The sequence below is a fragment of the Lissotriton vulgaris genome, chromosome 7, assembly GCF_964263255.1.
Source record: "Lissotriton vulgaris chromosome 7, aLisVul1.2, whole genome shotgun sequence".
Classification (NCBI taxonomy): Eukaryota; Metazoa; Chordata; class Amphibia; order Caudata; family Salamandridae; genus Lissotriton; species Lissotriton vulgaris.
The window spans coordinates 1,048,505,220-1,048,528,706 of NC_141695.1; the positions used below are offsets into that span (position 1 = coordinate 1,048,505,220).

General features: G+C 47.2%; 1 protein-coding gene across 3 annotated transcripts in view; it reads left to right on the plus strand.

The window, feature by feature from the left end:
- The window catches only part of JADE2 (jade family PHD finger 2), a 523,571-nt gene that overhangs the window by 162,346 nt on the left and 337,738 nt on the right, over nt 1–23,487 (plus strand). For all 3 annotated transcript variants that reach the window (XM_086931489.1, XM_086931491.1, XM_086931490.1), the window contains exon 5: nt 20,271–20,440. In XM_086931489.1, coding sequence (XP_086787615.1) covers nt 20,271–20,440 — 170 coding nt within the window. The remainder of the gene's footprint in view (nt 1–20,270; nt 20,441–23,487) is intronic.

Sequence of the window (23,487 nt, forward strand, 5' to 3'; positions counted from 1 at the left end):
TTTGTTTCCTTTCATTGGGTGACTGATATTCGACCCCTTGATGATGTTGTGGCAGTTGGCACAATTTAAGCACGGTACTGTTCCTCTGTAAATCTGATGGGGTATGGTTTGTTTGGGTTTTTTTAACAGATCACTTAGGTTTTTGCCTCTTGAATGAGCAAACAAAGGTTCCTGATCGAATATACCATTGAAATCACTTTCCATTTTGACTATTTGCCAATTCCTATAAATGATTCTTTTGAATTGGGAGCTCACATTTGAGTATTTACTGACACATGTTATTCTCTGTGATTTGGTGCTGGTCTTGTAGGTTAGTAATTCAGATCTGGTTTTCATTTCTGCTCTGGCCTGTGATTTACGGATCATATCTTCTGGATAGCCTCTATTTGCAAATCTGTGTGCCATGTTTTGTAATTGTTGCTGGCATACGTGATCCTCAGAGACCACTCGTTTAACCCTAAGAAATTGTGTGTAGGGGAGGTGTGCCTTCAATGTTGGAGGATGGTGGCTGGAGTAATGTAGTAAGTTGTTCTTATCGGTGGGTTTCCGATATAGGTTCGTCATGATTGTTCCATTTTTCAATGTTATTTCCACGTCAAGGTATTGAATGGTGGTGTCGTTGATGTTCCATGTGAATTTGATCCTCTCGTTTTTTTCATCCAATTTTTTTAATTGTTGTTCCAAAGATTCTTGGGTTCCTTTCCATATGATGAACATGTCATCTATGAATCTCATGTAGGCTAACAGGTGTGTGGCCCATTCCTGGTCATTATAAATATGTTCCTCCTCGAATGCTCCCATGAACAGGTTCGCGTACGCCGGTGCGGCGCAATTTCCCATAGCGGTTCCATTGAGTTGGATATACCAATGTTTCTCGTAGGTGAAGTAGCTGTTCATGAGTGTGAATTCCATGAGTTTCAGCAAGAAAAGTTGTAGATCTTGTGTATATGGGAAAATCTAGTTCTAAATATTTCAAACCAAAATCTCACACTATTGACCCATACATCTTTGTGTCCTGCCTTTATGGACACTTGAAGCTGTGCTTGAAAGTGTCAATATAAGCACTGGAGTGCGCTTCATGATCACACCTTTTCTGAGATGTTTATTCTACATCAAACTGGTCTGAGTGAACAAGACAATTTTGAGGTTCCAAGATATGGGTATATCGCTAATGTATTGTGTGGTGTAGGATGAAGATCTCTAATAGGGTCATTTGGTTTCCTGTATAAAACAGTATGTTTTTGTGCTTTTTCATTCTGTTACTTAAGAATTGCAGAATTAAGGTTTCCGGATTGTTCAAGTGCAGTGGTCATAATTTTTGTTGTTGTATGAGGTGTTCAGGTAATGTATTGCATTCTATGGGGATTTTTTTCCAGCATTTTCAGCTTTCTTTGGAAGGGAATCGTCAAAGCTGAGGAGTTTCAAAGCTTTAACCTCCACTTCAGTGTCCCATTTCTTCCTCACCTCCCCCAGCCCATTCGGTGCTGACTTCTCCCTTACCCCATTCATCTTGGTCTTACTTATTTCAAGACTTCCATTGATTCTTTTGCTTTTGTTTTTCTTTCATCTCTATTTAATGGATCCTCGATCCACATTTTCCTGATAAATGGATCTCCTATTTCCACCCATTGTATTATTTTATATACAAGTCTATAGTTTTTTGCAGCGGTTTCTGGCACTGTTTACTCTCCTTACTTAATATGCCTTTTTTAAGGCTTGGCTATCAACCCCTCTAGCTGACTGAAGAACCCCATGTCATCAATTACTTAAATAAGAAAAGAAGTAGGAGAAAGAGTGTTTTGGGTCAGCCCCTTCAACTTTTGGCTTTTATGGGATTTTCATGGTTTGCCATTACTCGAATGAGCTATCCATCAAGGCTATAGTGTTTTTTGGATAGTTACATTGTCCCATTTGAATTCTCATTCGCTTATGCTGTTAGTGTATCAAGCAGTCCTTTTTAAATTACAGAGGCAACACGACATGTAGTCGGTGTGTGTTTTTGGATGTATTTATTTTGCAGACAAAACGTTTTTTTTTTTTTTTTTTTAAATTTTTGAAAACCTTTATTGTAATGATGCACACAGCTATTCAGCCTAACATCCCGGAGGCAAGGCAGCAGGGTATCAGAATGGTTATAGTGCAAAGCGATCCATATCGGAACAGTGCAGGTTATTTTTTATTTTATATACAAACAGAAACGTAAACAGAAGCGCCCGAGGGCGCAGAAAAGGCAATGGAAGGAAGAAGTGGCTATGAGTCAGTAGGAGGCGTCAGAGGCTAGTGAAGATTTAGAAAGGAGCTTAGGTAGGATGTAGGAAAAAGGGGGGGGGGGAAGGAAGAACAGGAGAATCAGAACATGAGTAGCATAGCTGATGTCAACTTCTACGGTGACAGGCGTTCATCGCGAGGCATCGGCTCAGGTGGCAGACACAGATCACCTCTGTAAGCGTTCCAAGCCCCCCATACCTTATTCCATGTCTGAGGCCGCCCCCTGGCAGTATATACAGTCTTTTCACGCAACATACACCAATCCATGTTGGCCTTCCATTGTACCACCAGGGGGGCCACGTTGGATCCCCATTTCTGCGCGATGTCCCGCTTAGCGACCATGTTGCCCAGTGTAGCCCATCGGGTCTGCGCCGTGCTGTAGTCATTCGGCTCCCAGACATTGAGGAGGCACCTACGCGCCTCTGCAGCCAACTCCACCCCAGTTACCTCCCACATCACTCGATGTACCCTCTCCCAATAAGGGGCAATAGCGGGGCATTCCCATAATATATGCATAAAAGTAGCAAGGGCTCCGCAGCCACGACGACAAAGGCCATCTGGCGAGAAGCCCATACGCACAAGCCGGGGGCCGGTGACGTACACCCGGTGGAGGATTTTGAACTGGACCAGCCGCAGACGCGAGGAGATGGCGACCTCCTTAGGGGAGGACACAGCACTCTGCCAGTCCTCGTCGTCCAGTTCCAAACCATCGGCCACCCACTGCTCCCGCAAGCGCTGGAGGAGGTCAACCTGAACATTAATCAACTTCTTGTAGGACAGAGAGATGGCGCTATCCGGCATATGCCCGTCCAGTACTCTGTCCTCCAAGGGAGAACTCTCAGGGATGTCACCCTCCTCCGGTCTGGCGGCGGCTATTGCGTGCTTGAGTTGGGCATAACGGAAGAACTCTGTTCCACTCAGTTGGTATTCCATCTGCAACTGCGGGAAAGTCTTAACTTCCCCCCTGGTCAGCATGTCCTCAACCCTCGAAATACCTATGAGGTCCCATTTGTCGAAACCCTTGGTATGCCAGAGCTTGCCTAAAATGTCGGAATCAAATAGAGGGGTGAATTTCGTCAGTCTGCTCTGCCAACCCTGTATCTTATTGACCGTTCGCCACGTGTGGACCGCCGCCTTTGTCGGACCCGTGAGGCTCCGATCGAAGGATCTAGAATAGAGGGCGCGGTAGTAATTGCCCCCTTGCAAAAGCCATCTATCCATTGCATAGCCCGGGCTGTCCACAGGACCGTAAAAGCCGTGGTTAATAGCGGTAAGCTGAGAAGCCCAGTAGTACCTCCGCACGTCTGGTAACGCAATGCCCCCGTCGTACCATGGCATGGTAAGCTTCTGGACAGCGACACGAGGCCGACCATCCCAGAGCAGGGCACGCTGCAGGCTCTCAACCTCCCTGAAGTAACGAGCCGGGACAAGGTCCTGAGTATTCTGCAAGGCATACAGGAACCTGGGCAGGGACATCATTTTAAATAATGCCGCCCGGCCCAGGAGAGAGAGAGGGAGCTTACGCCAGCTCTCCACATCCCTTCGCAACCGGTGGAGCGGGGGGAGTAAATTGTGGTCATACCTCGCCTTAGGGCTATTCGAGATGTAAATCCCCAAGTACCTGAAGCCTTGCCCGGCCAGTTGTATGTTGCAACCTCTGGGGAGGCGTGGCGTGTCACCCTTGAGGATATAGAGGGAGGATTTGGCCCAGTTAATAATCAGGCCGGAGTAACGCCCAAACAACCGGAGCACGTCACACGCCACAATAAGCGACTTGCAAGGGGAGGTGAGGTAGAGCAGGATGTCGTCTGCGTAGAGGGAGACCCTGTCCTCGAAGCCCGGGGACCAGGAGATCCCATGCAAATCAGGGTGCGTGCGTAGCATAGCCGCGAGCGGCTCCAGAGCCAGCGCAAACAGGAGTGGAGATAAGGGGCAGCCCTGTCTGGTGCCGCGATGGAGCGCAAAGGGAGCAGACATGCGGCCGTTAACCGTGACAGCAGCCAGAGGGCTAGCATAAAGAAGTTGCACCCAGCCCAGGAAACCCGGTCCAAATCCAAGCTTTGTCAGTACCGCCCATAAATAGTTCCATTCCAGGGAATCAAATGCCATCGTGGCATCAAGGGAGGCAAGTACCGCTGGTTCCGTAAGGGCGTGTGCCCTGGCCATAACCCCGTGCAGGCGCCTCAGGTTGAGGGCAGTATTGCGGCGGGGAATAAAACCGGACTGGTCCGGGTGTACCAAGTCGCCTATAACCCCGACCAACCGAGTGGCCAGCAGTTTGGCCAGGATCTTGGGCTCAGCGTTAAGGAGAGAAATGGGGCGATAGGACCTACAAACATCCCGCGGCTTGCCTTCCTTATGGATAATCACTATGGTGGCCAGTCGCTGGTCCAAGGGAAGAACACCCTCTTCCCGGGCACGGAGGAACATACCTCTCAAGTAAGGGGAGATCACATCCGGCCGGATCTTGTACAGTTCAACCGGTAGGCCATTGGGTCCGGTTGCCTTGCCTGCACGCAGGGCGCGGATCGCTAGAGCAATCTCGTCCGCAGTGATGTCCCGGTCCATATCGGCACTGTCTTCTTCCGAAAGACGAGGAAGGTCAATCGCCGAGAGGAATTCAGCTGAGTCGGCCTCGGAGCGGTCCGAGCCGGAAGTATAAACACCCCGAAAATAATCCGCGAAAGACTCAGCGATGGCACTCGGATCGGTGACCACTACTCCGTCTTCGCCCAGGATTTCCGGGACCACCCGGCTTGCCATCTCCCGCCTGTCCAACCAGGCCAACAGCCTCCCAGCCTTATCCCCGACATCGTAGATGCGGCCCTGCTGTTCCTTCGCCAAGACCAGGGCAGCGTTCGTGGCGAGATCATGATACTCCGACTGTTTCAGGGAGAGTTCGTGCAGGAGAGAAGGGTCGGGCTCGGGCCCCAAACGGGACTCGAGATCCAAGCCCTCCTCTTCCACCTGCAGAATATCAGCATCACGAACTCGTTTAGCCTCTGCGATGAGAGCTAGGGCTTCGCCCCGCAACACAGTCTTGAACGCTTCCCACAGGGTGACCGCAGAGCCAACGGAGCCCACATTTTCAGTAAAATATAGGTCGATTGCCTTGGCAAGGAGTGCTCGCGTGTTATGGTTGCGAAAATACCAGGGATTCACAGCAGCCGGGCGGCTGGACAGGGTGACACCGAAGTCAAAAGAGACCCACAACGGCGAGTGGTCGGAGACGCCCCTCGCCAGAAAACGTGCCTCGGAGATGGCACATGACTGCGCCGCCAGGGTGAGGACATAATCCAAGCGGGACAGGCTCCCGTGGGCACCGGAGAGAAACGAAAATTGGCGGAGCGCAGGATGCAGTAATCGCCAACAGTCCACCAAACCCATGGAGTCAAGGAAGGTCGGCAGCCACGTCTGGGAACCCGGGAGGTCTCTCTGTGGCTGGCGATCGAGAGTGCCAGAGCAGACTGAGTTGAAATCACCCCCTAGGATCAATAAGCCCGAGGGCAGGGACAAGATGGCGCTACCAAGGTCCTGGAAGGTGTTAGATTGGAGGCCAGGAGGAACATAAAGCGAAAGCAGAGCCAAGGGACGCCCCTCCCATCTTCCCGCCACAGCTGCCTAGCGTCCTCTATCATCAAGTAGTGTGACGTCTATTTCAAGAGGAAGGGACGCACGCACAAGGACGCCCGCCCCCCGGGAGCCCGAGGAGAATCCAGAGTGGGCAACCATTTTGTAACCCTTACGGTTCAGGGCCCTATAGGAGTTCCCCACCAAGTGCGTCTCTTGCAAAAGTACAACATCAGGCATGTGTCTCTTTATCAATTGGATCACCACCCCTCTCTTAACACGGTCTCCTAGTCCATTGACATTCCAGCTAAGCACTTTCAATTTCCTACCCCCCATCACCCAACAATCCGCCCCACCCGACTCCAACCAACTCAATCGTCAAGTGTACAGTAAAACACACAGTCCATTGCCTCAAAGAAGAAAAAGAGATAGAACAAACAAACAATAAAACTTGCATAGTTGCACCCCCCACCCTGCACCCCTGCATGTGACTAAAAAGCCCCCCCAACCAGCAGTGTGCCTGTCGCCCCATAACTACTCTACAAGAAGACACCCAGAGGAGTGAGGAATCTCCGCGAACACCTCCCGCCACCCTCCATGTACTGATAGGAAAGATAGTGCGGCATCACAAAGCTACATTCGACAGTCCACTGAGGCAAGCAAGTTAGTCAAGGAATCACCCACTATAGAGCCAAGTCTCATAGGTCCGCTGCGCCACCTTCATGGTCCTCCTGTGTTTCTCGGCGCGTCGGTAGAGTGTCCAGCCAGTCACTAACGTTCTCAGCGAAGTCGAAGAAAAGGGCACGACCTTCGTGCTCGATCCGGAGCTTAGCGGGGAACATCATAGAATACTTGAAGCCCAGGTCACGCAGTCTTCGCTTCACCCCTGCATAGCTCTGGCGCTGTCGCTGAACCGTCCTGGTGAAATCCGGGTAGAAATGAACATCGGCATTCTGAAATTTAAGCGGTCCATGCCGTCTGGAAGCCTGTAGGACAGCGTCCCTGTCCCGGAAATTGAGCAGCCGGGCTACGATAGGCCTGGGTGCCACGCCCGACTTCGGCGGGCCACCCGGCACCCGGTGGGCACGCTCCACCGAGAAAAAGTTGCTGAGGCCAGGCGGGGCCAGATGAGTCCTGATCAGGTCTTCAACGAGGAGGTCCGTCGCCGCCTCCTCCGAACCCTCCGGTACACCGACGATGCGGACGTTCTGCCGCCTGGCCCGGCTTTCAAAGTCATCCAGCCGTCTCGCGAATTGCTCCGCTGTCCTCTGCAGGTTCCGGACTTCAGTTTGCAAGTCCGAGACGTCTCCCGTAAGGCTGGACGTCTTGATGTCCAAATTCTTGACCCGATCATTAGTTTTGCCCAAGTCGGCTCTAATGAGGGGCAGATCAACGGCCATGCCATCCACCTTGTGTGTGAGGACTTCATGCTGTTGCTGCATGTCCGCCCGGAAGTTTGTAATGGCTCCCAAAATGTCGCTCAGAGTGGGCTCAGAGCCGCCCGGCGAGCCCGAATGCGGGATGTCCTTGGCAGAGGGCCCAGTGACAGGCGGCGTCTTCAGTTGAGTATAGCGCTCAATCCTATTCTGCTGTTGTTGCGATTTACCGCAGACGCCTCTGTTCGACGGCTTGTCGGGGTCCCCCTTGCCCGCCATGTTAGGTCCAAGAGGACAAAGGGCTATGCCAGGCAAGTCCAAGCCCAAAGAGTCGGAGATTTGTCCGGGAAGACAGTAGAACGCTGTCCCAGGTTCGTTTCGTTGTCCGGATAGCTCCGCTGTCCAGTACACCTCGCCGCTGGTGAAGGCAGGCGGGCACTCCGCAGATCGGCAGTGCGTAGCGGCGGGATCCGCAGAGACAATGGCACTGAGCTGGCACGGAGTCCCACTCGACGTAGCTCAGCGTAGGAGACACCGATTCGGGATCTGAAAACGGTTCTCGCCTCAGTGGGCCCTCAGCAACGAGTACCCACCCACGTGGATCAGGATTACGGGCAGGATAGTTGCGGAGGATCGGAAGGTCCGCGGAGCTCCGAGCTTACGCGGCCATCTTGGTTGCCCGCGAAGCTCCTCCCCCCCAGACAAAACGTTTTTAATACTTGTTAAGCTTTTTGATTAGGAAGTTTGTGCTATTTGGATATGTTAGCCAGTCATTCTTAACTAACCCTTAGAGGATAATCTGGGTTTCTCTGCTCCTCTTCTCAACAAAATGGTCTTGTTACAGTAGTGCTCAGCTCATGTAACGGTAACTGGCCAATTTCAGGGTATTTTCAATTTTGTTTAGAAACCGCAACTTCCCTTTAACTGTTCTTTATAGGAATTCTGAGTTTTATGCTGGGGTGAGGCGTATTACTCTAAACAAAGGCAGTGTGTAGAGAGCAGCCTGGAAAAATCATCTGAAAGGAAAACCACCCCAAACCAGTTCTGAAAATGGGGACCCGGAATCCACATCTCCCATCTGCTTTGACTATATAAAAGTAGGAGTCACTGACCCACTTGTTCCAGTTCCAAGTCCCAGAGTACTCAAAGGACTTCTGTACAACCAGAGGTTATGTCTTCCTAACAGCCAGCTCCCCCTATGTGAGAGAACATCAACAGAAGTCTTGCCTAGCTGGACAAAGCTGTTCCTTTGACCAGAGCACCTAGCCGCATCCTGCCTACTGAGGGAGGAATGAGCCTTCCATCCCTGCTGGAGTAGAGAGTATCCATAGAGTGCCAGAGGCAGCTTGACCGAATTTTGCTGAAGTGGGCTGTACTGATGCAGTTAACTGTGCCCAGAAAGACTGCCACCGTAACCAAGAACTGTGCCCAAGGCGGACACTGCCACCACATTTAAAGACTGCACCATCACATACTCTAGTGTCGCTGTGGCCCACAACCCTGTAGTGTTCCATACGCCGCACCTTGCTGTGAGGCCTAGGAGCAGTCCAACTCCTGCTGTGAGCCTCTGCTGAATACAGTGCCTGCGTCTGTCTGCAAGGAGGTTGGGTGGTGGCCCCTGCTACTGTATTGCACTGCGGCCCACCTGGATCACTGGCCAAGGTGAATCTCCTCCAGAATCAAAAGAGAAAAGAGACATGAGCTACAGGTCCCTGACAGCTGCCAAAAGATAAAACTGAGTCATGCTCTGTGCTGGGGCAGGAACATAGTACACGCAACGGAACTCGAAGCAGAGCAAATCAAAGGAAAAAGAGTCTCTGAAAAACATCCATATAAAAGAAAGCGTAAATAAATGGGATATTAGGCACTGCTTCGTGGGAGTTTACAAATGGCAACAAGACTGGACAAAGAAGAAGGCTTAACCACTAGCGAAGAAGCCTTTTTGAAAGACAATCCACGTTACCAATAAAGAGACAATGGGAGGGGTGTATGGTCATACAGCGAATGCAGCATGTATCGAAAGACAGCGCATGTGTGCTTCCTAGGCTCGACCTAAAAAGGGAGAGTGCCCACAGTCATTTATACTCTTCAACCGCTACATCAAACCTCTAGCGTAAAGACTGAGGCAGAACAGACAAGTGTTTTCTTTCTCATGCAATGGATATGAAAGTAAAATTAATCACAACTGCTCATTCAGACCTACTACAGAGACATGGCCTACAAAGAATGAATGAAATGCGACTAGTAAAGCACACTACTGTTCCATGGAGTCTTCCGGCGCTGCCTTCATCGGCCTCCTACAGAGTGCAGTCAGATCATCTATTCTTGTTGAAAAGGCCAGACTTTCAGCCTTTTTCCTGAAAAGAGATCGCATCCACCAAGCACTGCTCAAGAGGAAGCTTCTTCTATGCCACTGGTCTAAAGATAAGAAAAGGTCCGTCCACCAGTTCTCATGCTGCAAATCTTATTGATCCTCGCTAGAAGGCAATGGCTGATCGCAGGAGGGGCATAGAAACGGATTCTGGCTCTAAGATAACCTGCACCTTTATGGTGAAGAGCTTTGAGCGCCAAAACTAACATTCTAATAGAATTCTCTTGTTTATCAGGAGCCAGTGAAAGGCACGCAAGTGCGGGAACACGTTTTTCTAGGAGGCAGGTTAAGGAGAATTCGGGCTGCCATATTCTGACTAACTGAAACCTGTTGAACAGACAGTCAGGAAGTCCCAGATATAGGTCGATTCCATATTCCAGCCTGGAGGTTAGGAGTGCCTGGATGACCACCTTACTTGCAGACAGAGAGAGGAAATGTAAGAACTTTTTTAATATACACAGAAGCCCGAAACATGTGCCTACCACTGACTTGATTTGTGTTTGAAAAAAGAAGGAATTCTAGAATGTAACGCTCAAATTCTTCACTATTCCTCCCTGAGGGCCTGGGTGTGGGGAGTCTTTAGGCCACAAAGTCTGCCATTTCTCGGGGCCCTGGAACCAAAGAATAGTATTTCGGTCTTTTTATCTTTACATGTTAGTTGATGTGTGGTCATTCAGTGAAAAACAGATGTAAGGCAGATTTTAATTGATTCTCCCGCAATCTCCTCTCCTCTCCCACAGGTGAACAGCATTTGATTATCACTTGCGTATGTAATCACCTTTGCCCCCACGGCCTCTGTCAGCTGGGTGAAACCAGTTAGGTTCACATTAAATAATGTGGTTCTCAGAGCACAGCCCTAAGGCACTCCCACATGCTCTTGAGGAAAACGGAGGGACCCATACTTTGTCCTCTTTCTTCCAAAAAGCGAGGCTAGTGAGGTCAGGGCCAATTCACCTATTCTGATAGAATGGAGGAATGCTAAAAGCCTGGAGTGAGGGACCTTATCAAAGGTTGCTGACCAGTCTAACATAATCAGAACGATCTTCCCCCCCAGCGTCCGAGGTGCCTTTTAATATGTTTGGAGACTTCCATCTCAATACGGAAGTTTGGTCTGAATCTGGACTGGCTAAGATGAAGCAGATCATTATTTCAAGATGCTGAGAGAGCTGCTGATTTACAAATGTTTCCAGTACCCTGGAAAGGGCCGGCAGTAAGGATATTGTCCTATAGTTAAATTATTCACTAGGGTGCGCCTTTTTTTAATTTTATTTTTTTAACAGGGGCAGAATTTTTGCTTTCTCCCATGAGACCGGGACTATTGCTGTAGCCTACGGTGCATTGAGCACCCTGTTAACCAATGGCTTAATAGCGACTGCCCCCAATGCTAGCAGTTTCGTAGGACACAGATCTGATGGAGATCCTGATTTAAAGCCTCGTTTAGCTGCCAGTGATCTCCCCAAAGGGATAGAAGTTTGAAAGTATAGCCATAGTGGTAGTAGCCATACTGGAGCGTGCTATATCCATCAGACGCTCCTCCAACTGCGTGTCCGACGAAAGGCTTGAATGGTTGTTATCTTATTTAGGAAATCCCAAACCGTTCCGCTGTAGGTTGATGTACTCTGGCCTGCGAGGACAAAGTATTTTCAACTCTGAAAATGCCTATATTTCTTGCCTGCCTCCTCTATCCTCTTCTCAAAATGTATTTTCTTAGAAGTTGTTACTTTTAAATAATAGTTTTTTAGAGCTGGCTTATAAATGACTTATTATCATTATAGTTTTTCCACCATTGTCTCTCTAAACATTTACAGTGTTTCTTCTCATTCCTGAGACTGTCTGTAAACCAAGGGCTAGGTGGCTTATTTCTGCAGGGAGTGATTGAAGAGACTGGTGCAAGCGTATTGGATGGGTCATGGGTCTAGCTGTCGAGCAGGCTGGCATCATGTTCCACTAATACGTTTAAAGAAGGGATTTCCCTTGGACGTACACCAAAACCAATTTATGACCAAATATGCAATCAACCACACTCGTCACCCAATGTACAATATTATCTCACCCATGCAGGTGCATCCACACAAATAGAGCCACACCTCTGGACCAAGAAAGCAACTATATATTTCTATATATTACACAAGGATAGAGAGCTCAAATAACAGTCAGTTTTTTATTAAAAACAATTTAAAATAATGACACATGCAAAACATTAAAAACATCACGAGAGACAAAAAAAAAATTGTGAAATATTTAAATTCATCAAGTAAAGGTTACTCCCAACAGGAATCAAGTATATAAACACCATCAATCAATTCACTCATTGGTTATATTAGATGTGAGGCTGTTCCTGGATGTAACCCAATGTGAAAGTAAGGGCGTCAACGCGTTTCGGTAGTAGTGAATTTTTGATGTACCACCTTCCTTGGGACATGTGTAATGCTTGTCTCTCGTTCAACAATTTAAGACTAAAATACACCAATAAATGTGTTTGAAAAGGGGATGATGGTTTTTTGACCAAACCTTCCGTGATCTTTAAAACCTGTTTATGATCTGTTTTAGATCCACTGTTTCTCCACCCAGTCAGTGAATGTAATCCTATGTTAGTTCGTGTATACACATATATATTGCTGGAGTTCAGACCTTCAAATGGCAATCCAAATAAAGGAACGGGATATACAATATCCGATATTGAATTCCACAACAAGGGCATACAGGATTCACCTCTAGTTAGTATGAAATTTGATAAACGCGTGTCTGTCGGTCGTCTCCTGGGGTCTCATCTAATGGCTGGAACCATTAGATGAGACTAAGCCAGAGAGAGAGAGAAGGGGTGCAATGGATGAAGAGTCTTATAAAATACATGGATATCAACCTCCCTAAAACAACATAAAGAATAAGTTAAGCTGCAACTTTCCCAGGCCTGTTAGACAGCCTTTTCACTGATATATATATATATATATATATATATATATATATATATATATCACAATGCCAATAATTTCCGTATACAGAAATCTCACGGACACCTTCAGTAGTTTGCAGATGATTTATTCAATGACTGCACAGCAACGCGTTTCGACTTTAGTCTTGATCACACCAAGAAGACATGCAGTATTCACACACATATATATAGTTCTGCTAAACATCAAAGACCGACTCAAAGTTACACCCTAGTGACGATAATGCAAAGTATAGTGAAATAAAGCGGCCATCTTATCACTGTGTCCACATTAATAAATGTGCACCATACCCAGTTGTTCCTTTCAAATAATCATCATTATTGAAACCATGGTTATAAAATGAATTAACCACATGTTCTACTTTAATCAGTCATAAGTAAACATTACACGCAGTTCTCCGGTACTTTCAAAAAGTCTTTTTTTTAAAAAACCTTTATTGTGCAGATGGAAGTATACATATACGGGCCTACAACCAGTCAGGCCGGCCACGACACATTATGAAAGCACATGAGACAACAACAAGATTTCCCTGCAGTCACCCAGCGTTGTACAAGCAAGCAATCTAATATTAAAAGGTGGGGGGGGCTGAATATGACCGCTGGAAACAGGATTAAGGAAGGTTAATTTTATAATATAATAGGAAGTATAGCAGGATCAGTTGCAACTTTTAGCCATCTAAGTTCCCTTGGCGGGCCACATATCCAACATCAAAACAGAAGGGCATCGATAAAAAACAGGTAACAGCCGCGGTTAACAGGAATCAACTTATAGACACCCCAGTTCAGAACAGTCCCACCGTGGCCCACCACGCACCCGTCGACCACCTATATATGTGCTAGTACATAACAGAGGAACCAGAGCAGCAGCTTAGTTGTAGTCATCCTCTATACTAACCCAAGTAAATAGAAAAAAAAGGGGAAGGAGGAAGGAAAAATAGTAGAAGAGGGGGAGAAAGAACGCTGCGCTACTGCACGCGCCCCACAGCGATAAAAGCGCGCAAGACTGAGAGAGATCCCCTTTCGGGGTTAGGGCGTGCAAGTCATGATATATGTGCAATCAATACCGTAGAAGCAAGCAAGTCATCCCCCATCCCACCAGCTATCATACCATGGGAAAAACGTACAGCCACAGCGTCCCGATAAAGGGATACAAAAGAGGCATAGAACTAAAAGAAAAACGAACAGTAAAGAAACCCCATCCCACCCGCCCCACCCTGCACCCCTGCAGAAGGCTACGGCCTACCCCCCCAGCAGCGTGCCTGTCGCCCTAAATAGAAACCCGAAATATAGGAAAGTAGAAAGTGAGAAAGAAACAAAACAGAGAAGAGGGGGAAAAAGATCCAGTGGGAGAGGAGATCTGCAATCAAGTCATTCGGCCCTTACCCCCTGCCTTCACACACACAAAACCACATCCAAGCGAGATCGACACAACCTCAAGTATCAGAAACATTCGAAGGAATCGGCCATATTGGCACGGCTGCGGGCAGTCCTCATCTCCATCCGTTAACCAGTAGTCCGCCGGGTCCAGTCCGGCTCACCCCTGTCCTCTCCTGACCATAGCCATCATGCGCAATAGTTTAGTGGGTAGCAAATAGTTCGAGGTGAGATGGGCACAGGATCGGAACAAATAAGGCCAGGGGGGTAAACCAGAGGACCCCAGTATCAAACGGCAGAGCAAGCAATGGCTGCGGCAGTCTAGACTTTCCAATAGCAACATCAGGAGCAGCAAGCAGTATGGGTGTAGTCTCGCCGCCCAATAAAGCGAGGTCTCCCCCGCAAGGTAACAGCGGGGCCACACCAAAGCAGTTCGAATCGAGCATCTACCTCGCTCCCCAGTCATTCGGGCATGAACGGGCCCCGACGTGGGGCCCACGCCCGCACCCGCCACAATCAAAGCTACCTGGAGATTCGGGGCCGCAGGCGTTCGGTCCTGCAGATGCACAGCGGCAGCACTCCTCGCAGCAGCCGAGGGGAGCGAAGGAGCACACAAGTCGAGCCGTGTCCAAGAGGGACGGTCCAACAAACATGGCGGTAGACCCATTATCTTTCACACCGGAGCCGAAGACCATGGCCTCACGTAAAGAATGCAGGGCGCCAAGGACATCACCAATCGTAGGCTCACGATCACAGGACGCGGCCCTCGTGCACTTCAGCGACCCAGGTTCGCCGCTCCGAGTAGATCTGTGACTCAGGTCGCCGGTCGCCATCTTGTAAATTTAGCCGTGCCTCAACTTCTGGAGTGGGCTCTCAAGCAATGCCTCCGCTGGGGTCCCCTCGAGCCACGGAAATGGCAACCTTGGTGCAGAAAGGAGGGCCACCAAAAACGGGGACCGCCAGCGGCACCGTCCCACGGACACCGCCTCACGAATCCGGGCGAAGGGCTTCAAGATGGCCAGACAGGGCAACAAAGAGGGGGCCTGCCACCTACGCGGTCTACCTCCATCTGCGGCGGACCGCGCTCTACCCCCGGGCCCCCAGGCTGCCAGACCGGGCCAGGTCAGTCGCCACCGGCACAACCGCACAACGGCCTCTTCAGCCGACCCCTCTCCTCCACCAGGGGCCGCCGCCGACACCCTCACTCCGGCCGACCGTCACAGGCAAGTCCCCGGTCTGCACGCCGCGGAGGCCCCGGACCAAGCAAGGGCATAACTCCAGATCCGCAGCACACAGGAGCTCCCGGGACAAACGGTGAGTGCGAGCATTGTTTCACCTTTCCATTTCTTGCCGAGTGTGTCGCCTCGGAGCAGGATGAAGATCAGGATATGCGTTTAGGCAGGAAGGTTGTCGGAGCCGAGCTACAGTGCGGCCATCGCGGTCGCGAGATTGGCTCCTCCCCAAAAAGTCTTTTTTTAACGATCTTTTTAGAAACGCATGAAAATAAAGTGCGCGCGTAAATACAAATTTCGAAAATCTTAGGAATAAGACAAGTTGATAATCAGCCTCAAAACATTTCTTGGCAACGTCTTCATATTGACGTACCAGATTCAAAGTCCAATGCTTTATTCAGGGCGCAGTGCAATGACAATCTGTCATGTATTGTAAAGCTAAATAGCATACATCATCGTACTTTAAATGCAGATAGTCCATTCCGCTCCAGTGAGCACCAGTTCTTGGTAGAAAAAATTCATGCTGTACCACGTCAATTCAGTTGATTATATGTATAAGCTCAAAAGTTACACAATCTTGCCCCAGTGGGCAGAATTACTTCTCCAGTGATATCGATAGCCTCAAAACACACATGTGCCAATACCTGAAAGTGAAATAAAATATTAAAAGCAATTTTACATATACCACAGCGGACAATTAAATTTACAAATACCTTTTAAATTGCAATCAACAGCTCTACTGATGTAGGTGGACAGAAAGTTCCTCACTGGAATTTAATCCTAGCGGGATGATCGTTTCTAGATCAATGATGTACTTTGACTCTAATTTGCGAAGTAGAAGTTGTCTATTCTCACCCCGCACACTCTCAGGAACATCATCAATAACAACCATCCGCAGTTGTTTTTCATTCTGGAAATGGTGTTCAAAGAAGTGCCATGCAATAGGATATTGTCTATTATTATGCCTAATAACCCTGACTTGTTCGAGCACATATTTTTTGGCACGGTGCATTGTGCTGCCTATGTAGGCTTTTATTGCAAGGGCAAATTAGTGCATACACACAATAAGTGGTATTGCATATAAGGGTTTTCCTTATTACAACCTCCTTTTTTGTCCCAGAAATCAAGAGTAGTACAATCAACGCTGTTACTGCAAGCCTTGCAGTTTCTACAGCGTTTGAAGCCCACTTGACTATTCTTGCTAGTTTTAACCACCTCCGTTATCGAATTGGGGCTGAGGTCATCCCTCAGGGAACTACATTTTTGAAACGTGATTTGGGGACCTTTGTTAGGATGTTTTTGAAGACTATTGTCTGTTAACAAGACATGCCAATGTCTTCTCAGTATTTTCCGGACATCAGGTGCCTGCCCTGAATAACTTGTAATGAAACGCAGGGTGCTGTTTTCTTCCTCCCTGTGTACTTGGTACAGTAATTGAGTACGAGTGACTGCGTCTACCTTCTTACAAGCATCAGGTAGGGTTTTCGCACTATATCCCCTCTACTTAAAGCGCTGTACCATAATGTTTTTTTCTTGGGGATAGCTATTATCTGAGCTACAATTTCGTTTAGCCCGTAATAGCTCTCCAAACGGGATGCTATACACAAGTTGGCAGGGATGTTCCCTTGCAGCATTCAAGATGCTGTTGCCGCTGTGACTTTCCGAAATAATCTGGTGTGTATGGTTTGATCAACAATCTCTACCAAAATGTGTGTGTGTGTGTGTGTATATGTATATATATGTATATATATATATATATATATATATATATATATATATATATATATATATATATATATATATATATATATATATATATATATATATATCCTCCTGGTTTGGCAGAGTAGCTTGCACAAAAATGACCTCTAGACATTTTTGTAGAACCACTGTCCTTAATGATCCACATCCAACACAATATGAAAACAAACAGAAAGCTTTTTCTATGGAATGGGAAAAGAGCATGGGTCAAAAGATCTACATTACACCAACCTGCAAGTGATTGAGCTCTTGCCATTCCCACACAAAAAATTGCACTCAACCTGCTCAATTACAACCTGCTTTAGATTGGACTCACCTACACTCAACAAAAATATGGGCTCTACTAGAGCAATAACACTCAAACATTACCTTTACTTATGTGGTATGGTTACTCTAAAGTTATAGGAAAAATATAGGCAACTCTGTAAACATTGTAACATCATTGGGATTTTGGAAAAGTCTCTACAATGAACCCCCTTACAACTTACCTGCCACCAATGACCCTCTAACACACAGGTACTCATAGTACAGCCCGCGGGCCGTCAGCGGCCCGGCAAGCCTTCCCTGGCGGCCTGCGGACCTTGCAGACATGTACCCATCTTTAAAAAAAAATTTTTAACAGAGTGTCAGCAAACACCCCTGCGGCAGCGCGACTCAGACTGCTGCTCTGTGGGGGCCGGGCATTTCCCTTCGTAGTCAGAGTGGGGCTGCAGGGGGCTAAGAGGTGACAAAGCCTCATTAACAGACGAATGGTCTTTTAAAGACCTCTGAAGTGCTCCGGTGAGGCTGTGTGTGTGCCCAGAAGCTGTCTCAGCCTGGGCACACACAGGCAAGGTGGAGGGATAGAGACAGGGAGGGAGGGAGAGAGAGGGAGGGTGAGGGTGAGGGAGAGTGAGGGTGAGGGAGAGTGAGGGAAGGAGAGTGAGGGAAGGAGAGTGAGGTTGAGAGAGAGTGAGGGTGAGGGAGAGAGTTTGAGGGAAGGAGAGTGAGGGTGAGGAAAGGAGACTGAGGGTGAAGGAAGGAGAGTGAGGGTGAGGGAGAGTGAGGGTAGGGGAGAGTGAGGGAAGGAGCGTGAGCGAAGGAGAGTGAGGAAGGGAGAGTGAGGGAGAGGGTGGGAAGGAGGGAGAGGGTGGGAAGGAGGGAGAGGGTGGGAAGGAGGGAGAGTGAGGGAAGGAGGGAGAGTGAGGGAAGGAGGGAGAGTGAGGGAAGGAGGGAGAGTGAGGGCGAGAGAGAGTGAGGGCGAGGGAGAGTGAGGGCGAGGGAGAGTGAGGGCGAGGGAGAGTGAGGGCTAGGGAGAGTGAGGGCGAGGGAGAGTGAGGACGAGAGAGAGTGAGGGCGAGGGAGGGAGAGTGAGGGCGAGAGAGAGTGAAAGTGAGGGTGAGGGAGAACGAGGGAGAGTAAGGGAGAGGGAGGGCGAGGGAGATCGAGTGAAGTAGAGGGAGGGAGAGTGAGGGAAGGAGAGTGAGGGAAGGAGAGTGGGGGAGAAGGAGGGAAGGAGAGTGAGGGATCCCGCCAAGAGTGAGGGATCCCGCCAAGAGTGAGGGATCCCGCGAAGAGTGAGGGAGCTCGCCAAGAGTGAGGGAGCCCGCCAAGAGTGAGGGAGCCCGCCAAGAGTGAGGGAGCCCGCCAAGAGTGAGGGAGCCCGCCAAGAGTGAGGGAGCCCGCCAAGAGTGAGGGAGCCCGCTAAGAGTGAGGGAGCCCGCTAAGAGTGAGGGAGCCCGCTAAGAGTGAGGGAGCCCGCTAAGAGTGAGGGAGAGAGAGGGAGACAGAGGGAAGGAGAGAAAGGGAAGGAGAGAGAGGGAGAGGGAAACAGAGTGAGGGAGAAGGAAACAGAGTGAGGGAGAGGGAAACAGAGTGAGGGAGAGGGAAACAGAGTGAGGGAGAGGGAAACAGAGTGAGGGAGAGGGAAACAGAGTGAGGGAGAGGGAAACAGAGTGAGGGAGAGGGAAACAGAGTGAGGGAGAGGGAAACAGAGTGAGGGAGACGGAAACTGAGGGAGAGAGCGGGAAACTGAGGGAGAGAGAGGGAAACTGAGGGAGAGAGAGGGAAACTGAGGGAGAGAGAGGGAAACAGTGAGGGAGAGGGAAACGGAGTGAATGAGAGGGAGACAGAGATGGAGAGGGAGACAGAGAGAGTGAGACATTCAGAGTGAGTGAGACCGAGGGAGTGAGACTGATGGAGACAGAGAGAGAGAGGGAGGGAGACAGAGAGAGAGAGAGAGAGAAAGAAAGAACGAGAGCGAGAGAGATGTGTGTATGCCGGGTCTGGTGGCTCAGTGGACGAAGGCGTCTGCTGCAGGGACCTGTGATCAACCTCATGGTCACAGTTTTTTTAATTGCTCTAGCCCCGCCCCTTCGCCCACTGACTCCGCCCCCACCGGTGCGGCCTTCGGACATAAACCACACTGTAAATTTGGCCCCCGAGAGAAAGTTTGTGAGTACCCATGCTCTAACATTTAATCCAGACTTTTGCAGAGCTATGAAACCGGAGCTTTCAAGCCCGGAAACAGGGTTCACCTTCAAATTTAAGACACCAATTTGGCTTGGGGTAATTGAGAGACTTAATAATGCATAGATCTGTTCCACCTCTCTGCCAAAGGTAACTCCCTTTTGCTACAATTACAACACTGGGGTAAGGCTACATGAAAAAAGGGAGAGAGACTCCAGGGACTTATCATATATAGAAGAATTATTCCACTGTGGAAGTGCCAAGAGTAGAATTTCTTTATTGTATAAGGGTATCTTATCTAAGCCCATTAAGAATATGTAAATCTAAAGACAAATGGAAGGAAAGATTTTGGCTACCGATTCCAAAAGTACATGATCTAATTGAACTAGAGCAGCTGAAGACATCTATATGCACCAAAGATAGAGAAAAGACATATCAAGCTCTAACAAGGTGATATATAACCCTAGCATGCTTTAGAACTATAGATGGGACTCAAGATACACATTGGAATAGATGTGGCCTCAAAGGTCCAGTCAGGAACCTTGGAATAAGTTTCACTATGAGGGATTTCGAGGAAGATTTTGTATCCATGAGAAACCATGTTATCTAAGGTGAGTAACTCAATTTACTGCCGAAGAGGCCTTTATGATGCAGGTGAAATAGCTAATTAGTGGCAAAAAAAATTGGAATGCCGTATAGCTTATAAAAACCAAAACTTCTCAAGGGTAGAATTTTTTTAAGCACTTCTCCAAAACAAAAAGTATATCTCCATTTGTCTATTTTTTCCAAGATGTTTTTTTTTTCATTTTTAATAGCTTTCTGCAGCACTCTACCTTTGTGAAAGACAAACATGTCTGTTTTTCATTTAGCATTTCTTTAAATATTGTGCACTGCATGTTAAATCATGTTTTCTCCCTTAGGGTTTTATATGCACTTGAGGAATATCCTCTTTTGATTTCGAAACGTGTGGCACCTTCTTCCGAGAGTCCAGATTTCTTTAGGAGATATGCTCTAGGATCCTGCCGCTATGATCTGGATGAGATTGATGCCTGTTGGATGGAACTTGTTAACATGGAGCTCACGGAAACTGGTAGGAGTTTATAATATGATTGCAAAGAAATGCAAGCAATCTGACAGTTTTTAGTATCACTTGGAATAAGTAAAGCTGTTGTGTAAAAAGACATTTTCTTTCCTAGATTTAATCTCTTATAATGCTATTCTCTAGATGTGTCTGTCATCAGGGAGGACTACAAACCACCTTGCAGTTAAAAAGTATAAAAAGAATTATGCCATCTGGCAGCCTTGGCCCAATGCAGTAAAATATTCATAAACACAGCTCTGATAACTCCCCACAAAAAGAACAATGACATGACTTTATGTTGCAGCCCAGGATTAAAAGACGTGGCAGACTCTGGCAATGTAACAGTGCCTTAACCTTTTTCACAGACCTATATAGCTTTAGGCTCTGTCATTAAGTTTAAAAATTATGCCAAAAAGTATTGGCCTTTTGATTTCTGGGCAGGTTGATTTTAATACACTGTATTTTACGTAGTGTAAGGTTGGTGCAAACACAAAAAGCATACGCCATTATCTCATCTATGTATGCCAAGTCATTGCATTCCTACATCTCCCTCTCTTCTTTAGGGATTTTGTCTGTGCAGACTTTTTACATTTTTTAATTTATTTTTATTGGCATTTGCGTAACAACAGTACATATCAACTTACATAATCCTTACCTCCGCACAGTGGAGACACAATTTTCGCTTATCATAGGCAATTGTTTCCTTCTCTTCCTCTGTTCCAACATTATCACACAAATTGCATCATACAAAAAAGGGTAGGTTACACATATCACTCAAATGAGTCCTCTTTTAATTCATTAGATTTCAGAGGGGCTTCTGTCCAAGCTGTTTGGGGTATGTTTTTTACACACATTTCCAAGTCCACTAGTTCTATTGTCATAATTTCACCATTTCAGTTTTTGTACTCAACTCAATTCTCATTTAAAAATAAAATATAAAATCAATATACTGCTAAACAGCTCAAGGGGAACTGACTCTGCTCTATCAGTCGAGGGGTTGCATGGTTCGATCTTATGTGGGCGAAGCATGTTGGGTCATACAAACGCAATAATGCAATATCTATGATCCTGGTTCAGTAGCAGTGTTCTTTTTGTCTTGTTTTATTTTTTAGGCTGTCGAAGAAAGCACATTTTACAGTACCTCTTATAACCTAAGCTGGTGCCTGCTTATCACATTCGGTGTTAACCTTTGAAACAGGAGAACTTTCGATGTTCCTCTTTGAAGACTGGCTGTCCTGAGTTTTTATGCATTTCAGTGAAAGAGCTGGGTCTGTCATTCCATGTGTTAGTATTTTTTCACAGTGTGAAGATTTCCAGAGTGTCATCAATAGTCTTGGCCCCTTGATATACTACCGTAAAAAAAATTGTTGCCCAGAGATTTTCATTTTTGATTTTGTGTTTTTGTATCATGCGAGAAGTAATTTAGCTTGGGTAGACATTGCTGATCAGGGCCGAAATTTTGTGGACGACATTTTTAAAATGGGCGGATTTGTTGCAGTGATTATGTAATATTTCAGGAGCTATGAAACCTATATTCTTAATTTTGGTGTCAAAACATGTTTTGTGGGTCGAGTAGTGTTATAGAGACAGAAAAGAACTCCTCACAGCAACCATTTAGCCATTTTCCAAAATGGCGACTCTAGAATGTGTTTTATCCATCATATTGGTAATTTATTTTAATATTGTTCTTGTTTCAGGTTTTCCGTTGATTCAAATTTGTAAACATGAGCTAAGTAGGTAATGGCAAAGTATCTTTACCTCCTGACAGTGTTGCTAACTATCAAATCTGGAGCTACTTCAACAAAGAAAAATGTGTGCTATGCCAAACTAGTTGTAATATAAACAAATCTGCAATCGGTCAAATCTCAGATGGATCGTCAACATTTGGCTACTGTTGGTGCTGTTAGCGATGTTTATTTTAATATACAAAAAGAAATTCAACCCCATTAACCCCTGTCCCCCCTAAGCCCTCCCTCCCTGGGTGTTCATAGAGTCCTATGCATCTGTGTATCCGTGGTTCTTGGATTTCAGCGGGTCTTCTTCAGAGAAACATGGTTATGGATTAGTCAAGTGTAGCATATTTAGATACCTAGGGCAGGTGAATTCTGTGAATTCCTTTGACAAAAGTGAGATAAACGGCTGCCAGACCTCCCCAAATGCATCCTCTTGAAATTTCAAAGTCATTGTAATTATTTCCATCCCCATGAGATGCCATATGCGGTGGAGCCACCATAGTTTTGTTTGGAGTCTGTCAGTGCCCCAGAGGGCTAGGATTGTTAAACGAGCCGCCCCCAGCGCCAGCGCAATGTGTCTTCCTCTCTGGTGATGTCAAAGTCTATTCGATGTCGAAAATGTTTATATAAAGTTTCACGCTTCGAAGTTGCTGAATAAGTATTTTCCAGCTGGAGCGGAAAACTTTCATCCTTACCTGCAGCTCATATGCCTCGAACGGAAAATGCTACTTACCAGTATGCATCTGTTCTTGGCATGTAGAGCTGCAGATTCGTGCACGCCCTCCCGCCTCCCCGGGACTTGTATCCGTTCCAGTACTCATCTTACTTACATGCACACGCATGGACATCCTTTCTCTTTACTTCTACTAACTCCATCATTTCTCATCATGGCGAAAAACAATCTGAGGATGGAGTCGATGACCATGCACAGTATTGTCCAAGGGAGGAGTCACCTATCTCGTGACTACAAAGACTTCTTCCAAGAAGACAACAACCTGCAGTCATCCGCGCCCAACACCAGGTGGCGATCTATTGCAAAAGTGTACGAATCTGCAGCTCGACATGCCAAGAACAGATGCATACTGGTAAGTAGCATTTTCCTTTTATCTGCAGCTAGTTTCTTCCAAGATGTAGTTTCCAGCTGAGTAGCTGATCTAAACAGCGAGGTGAATGTATTTGCAGTGGATTTGTTTGCCCACCCAAACTGCATGCATGCATGCATACATTCAAAATATATGAATGTTCAATGAACTCCCATCAGCAACGTAACAGCCAGCCTTCAGTTAAGTTTGCTCCCTTTGAAAAAGTAAATTAAGTTTTAAA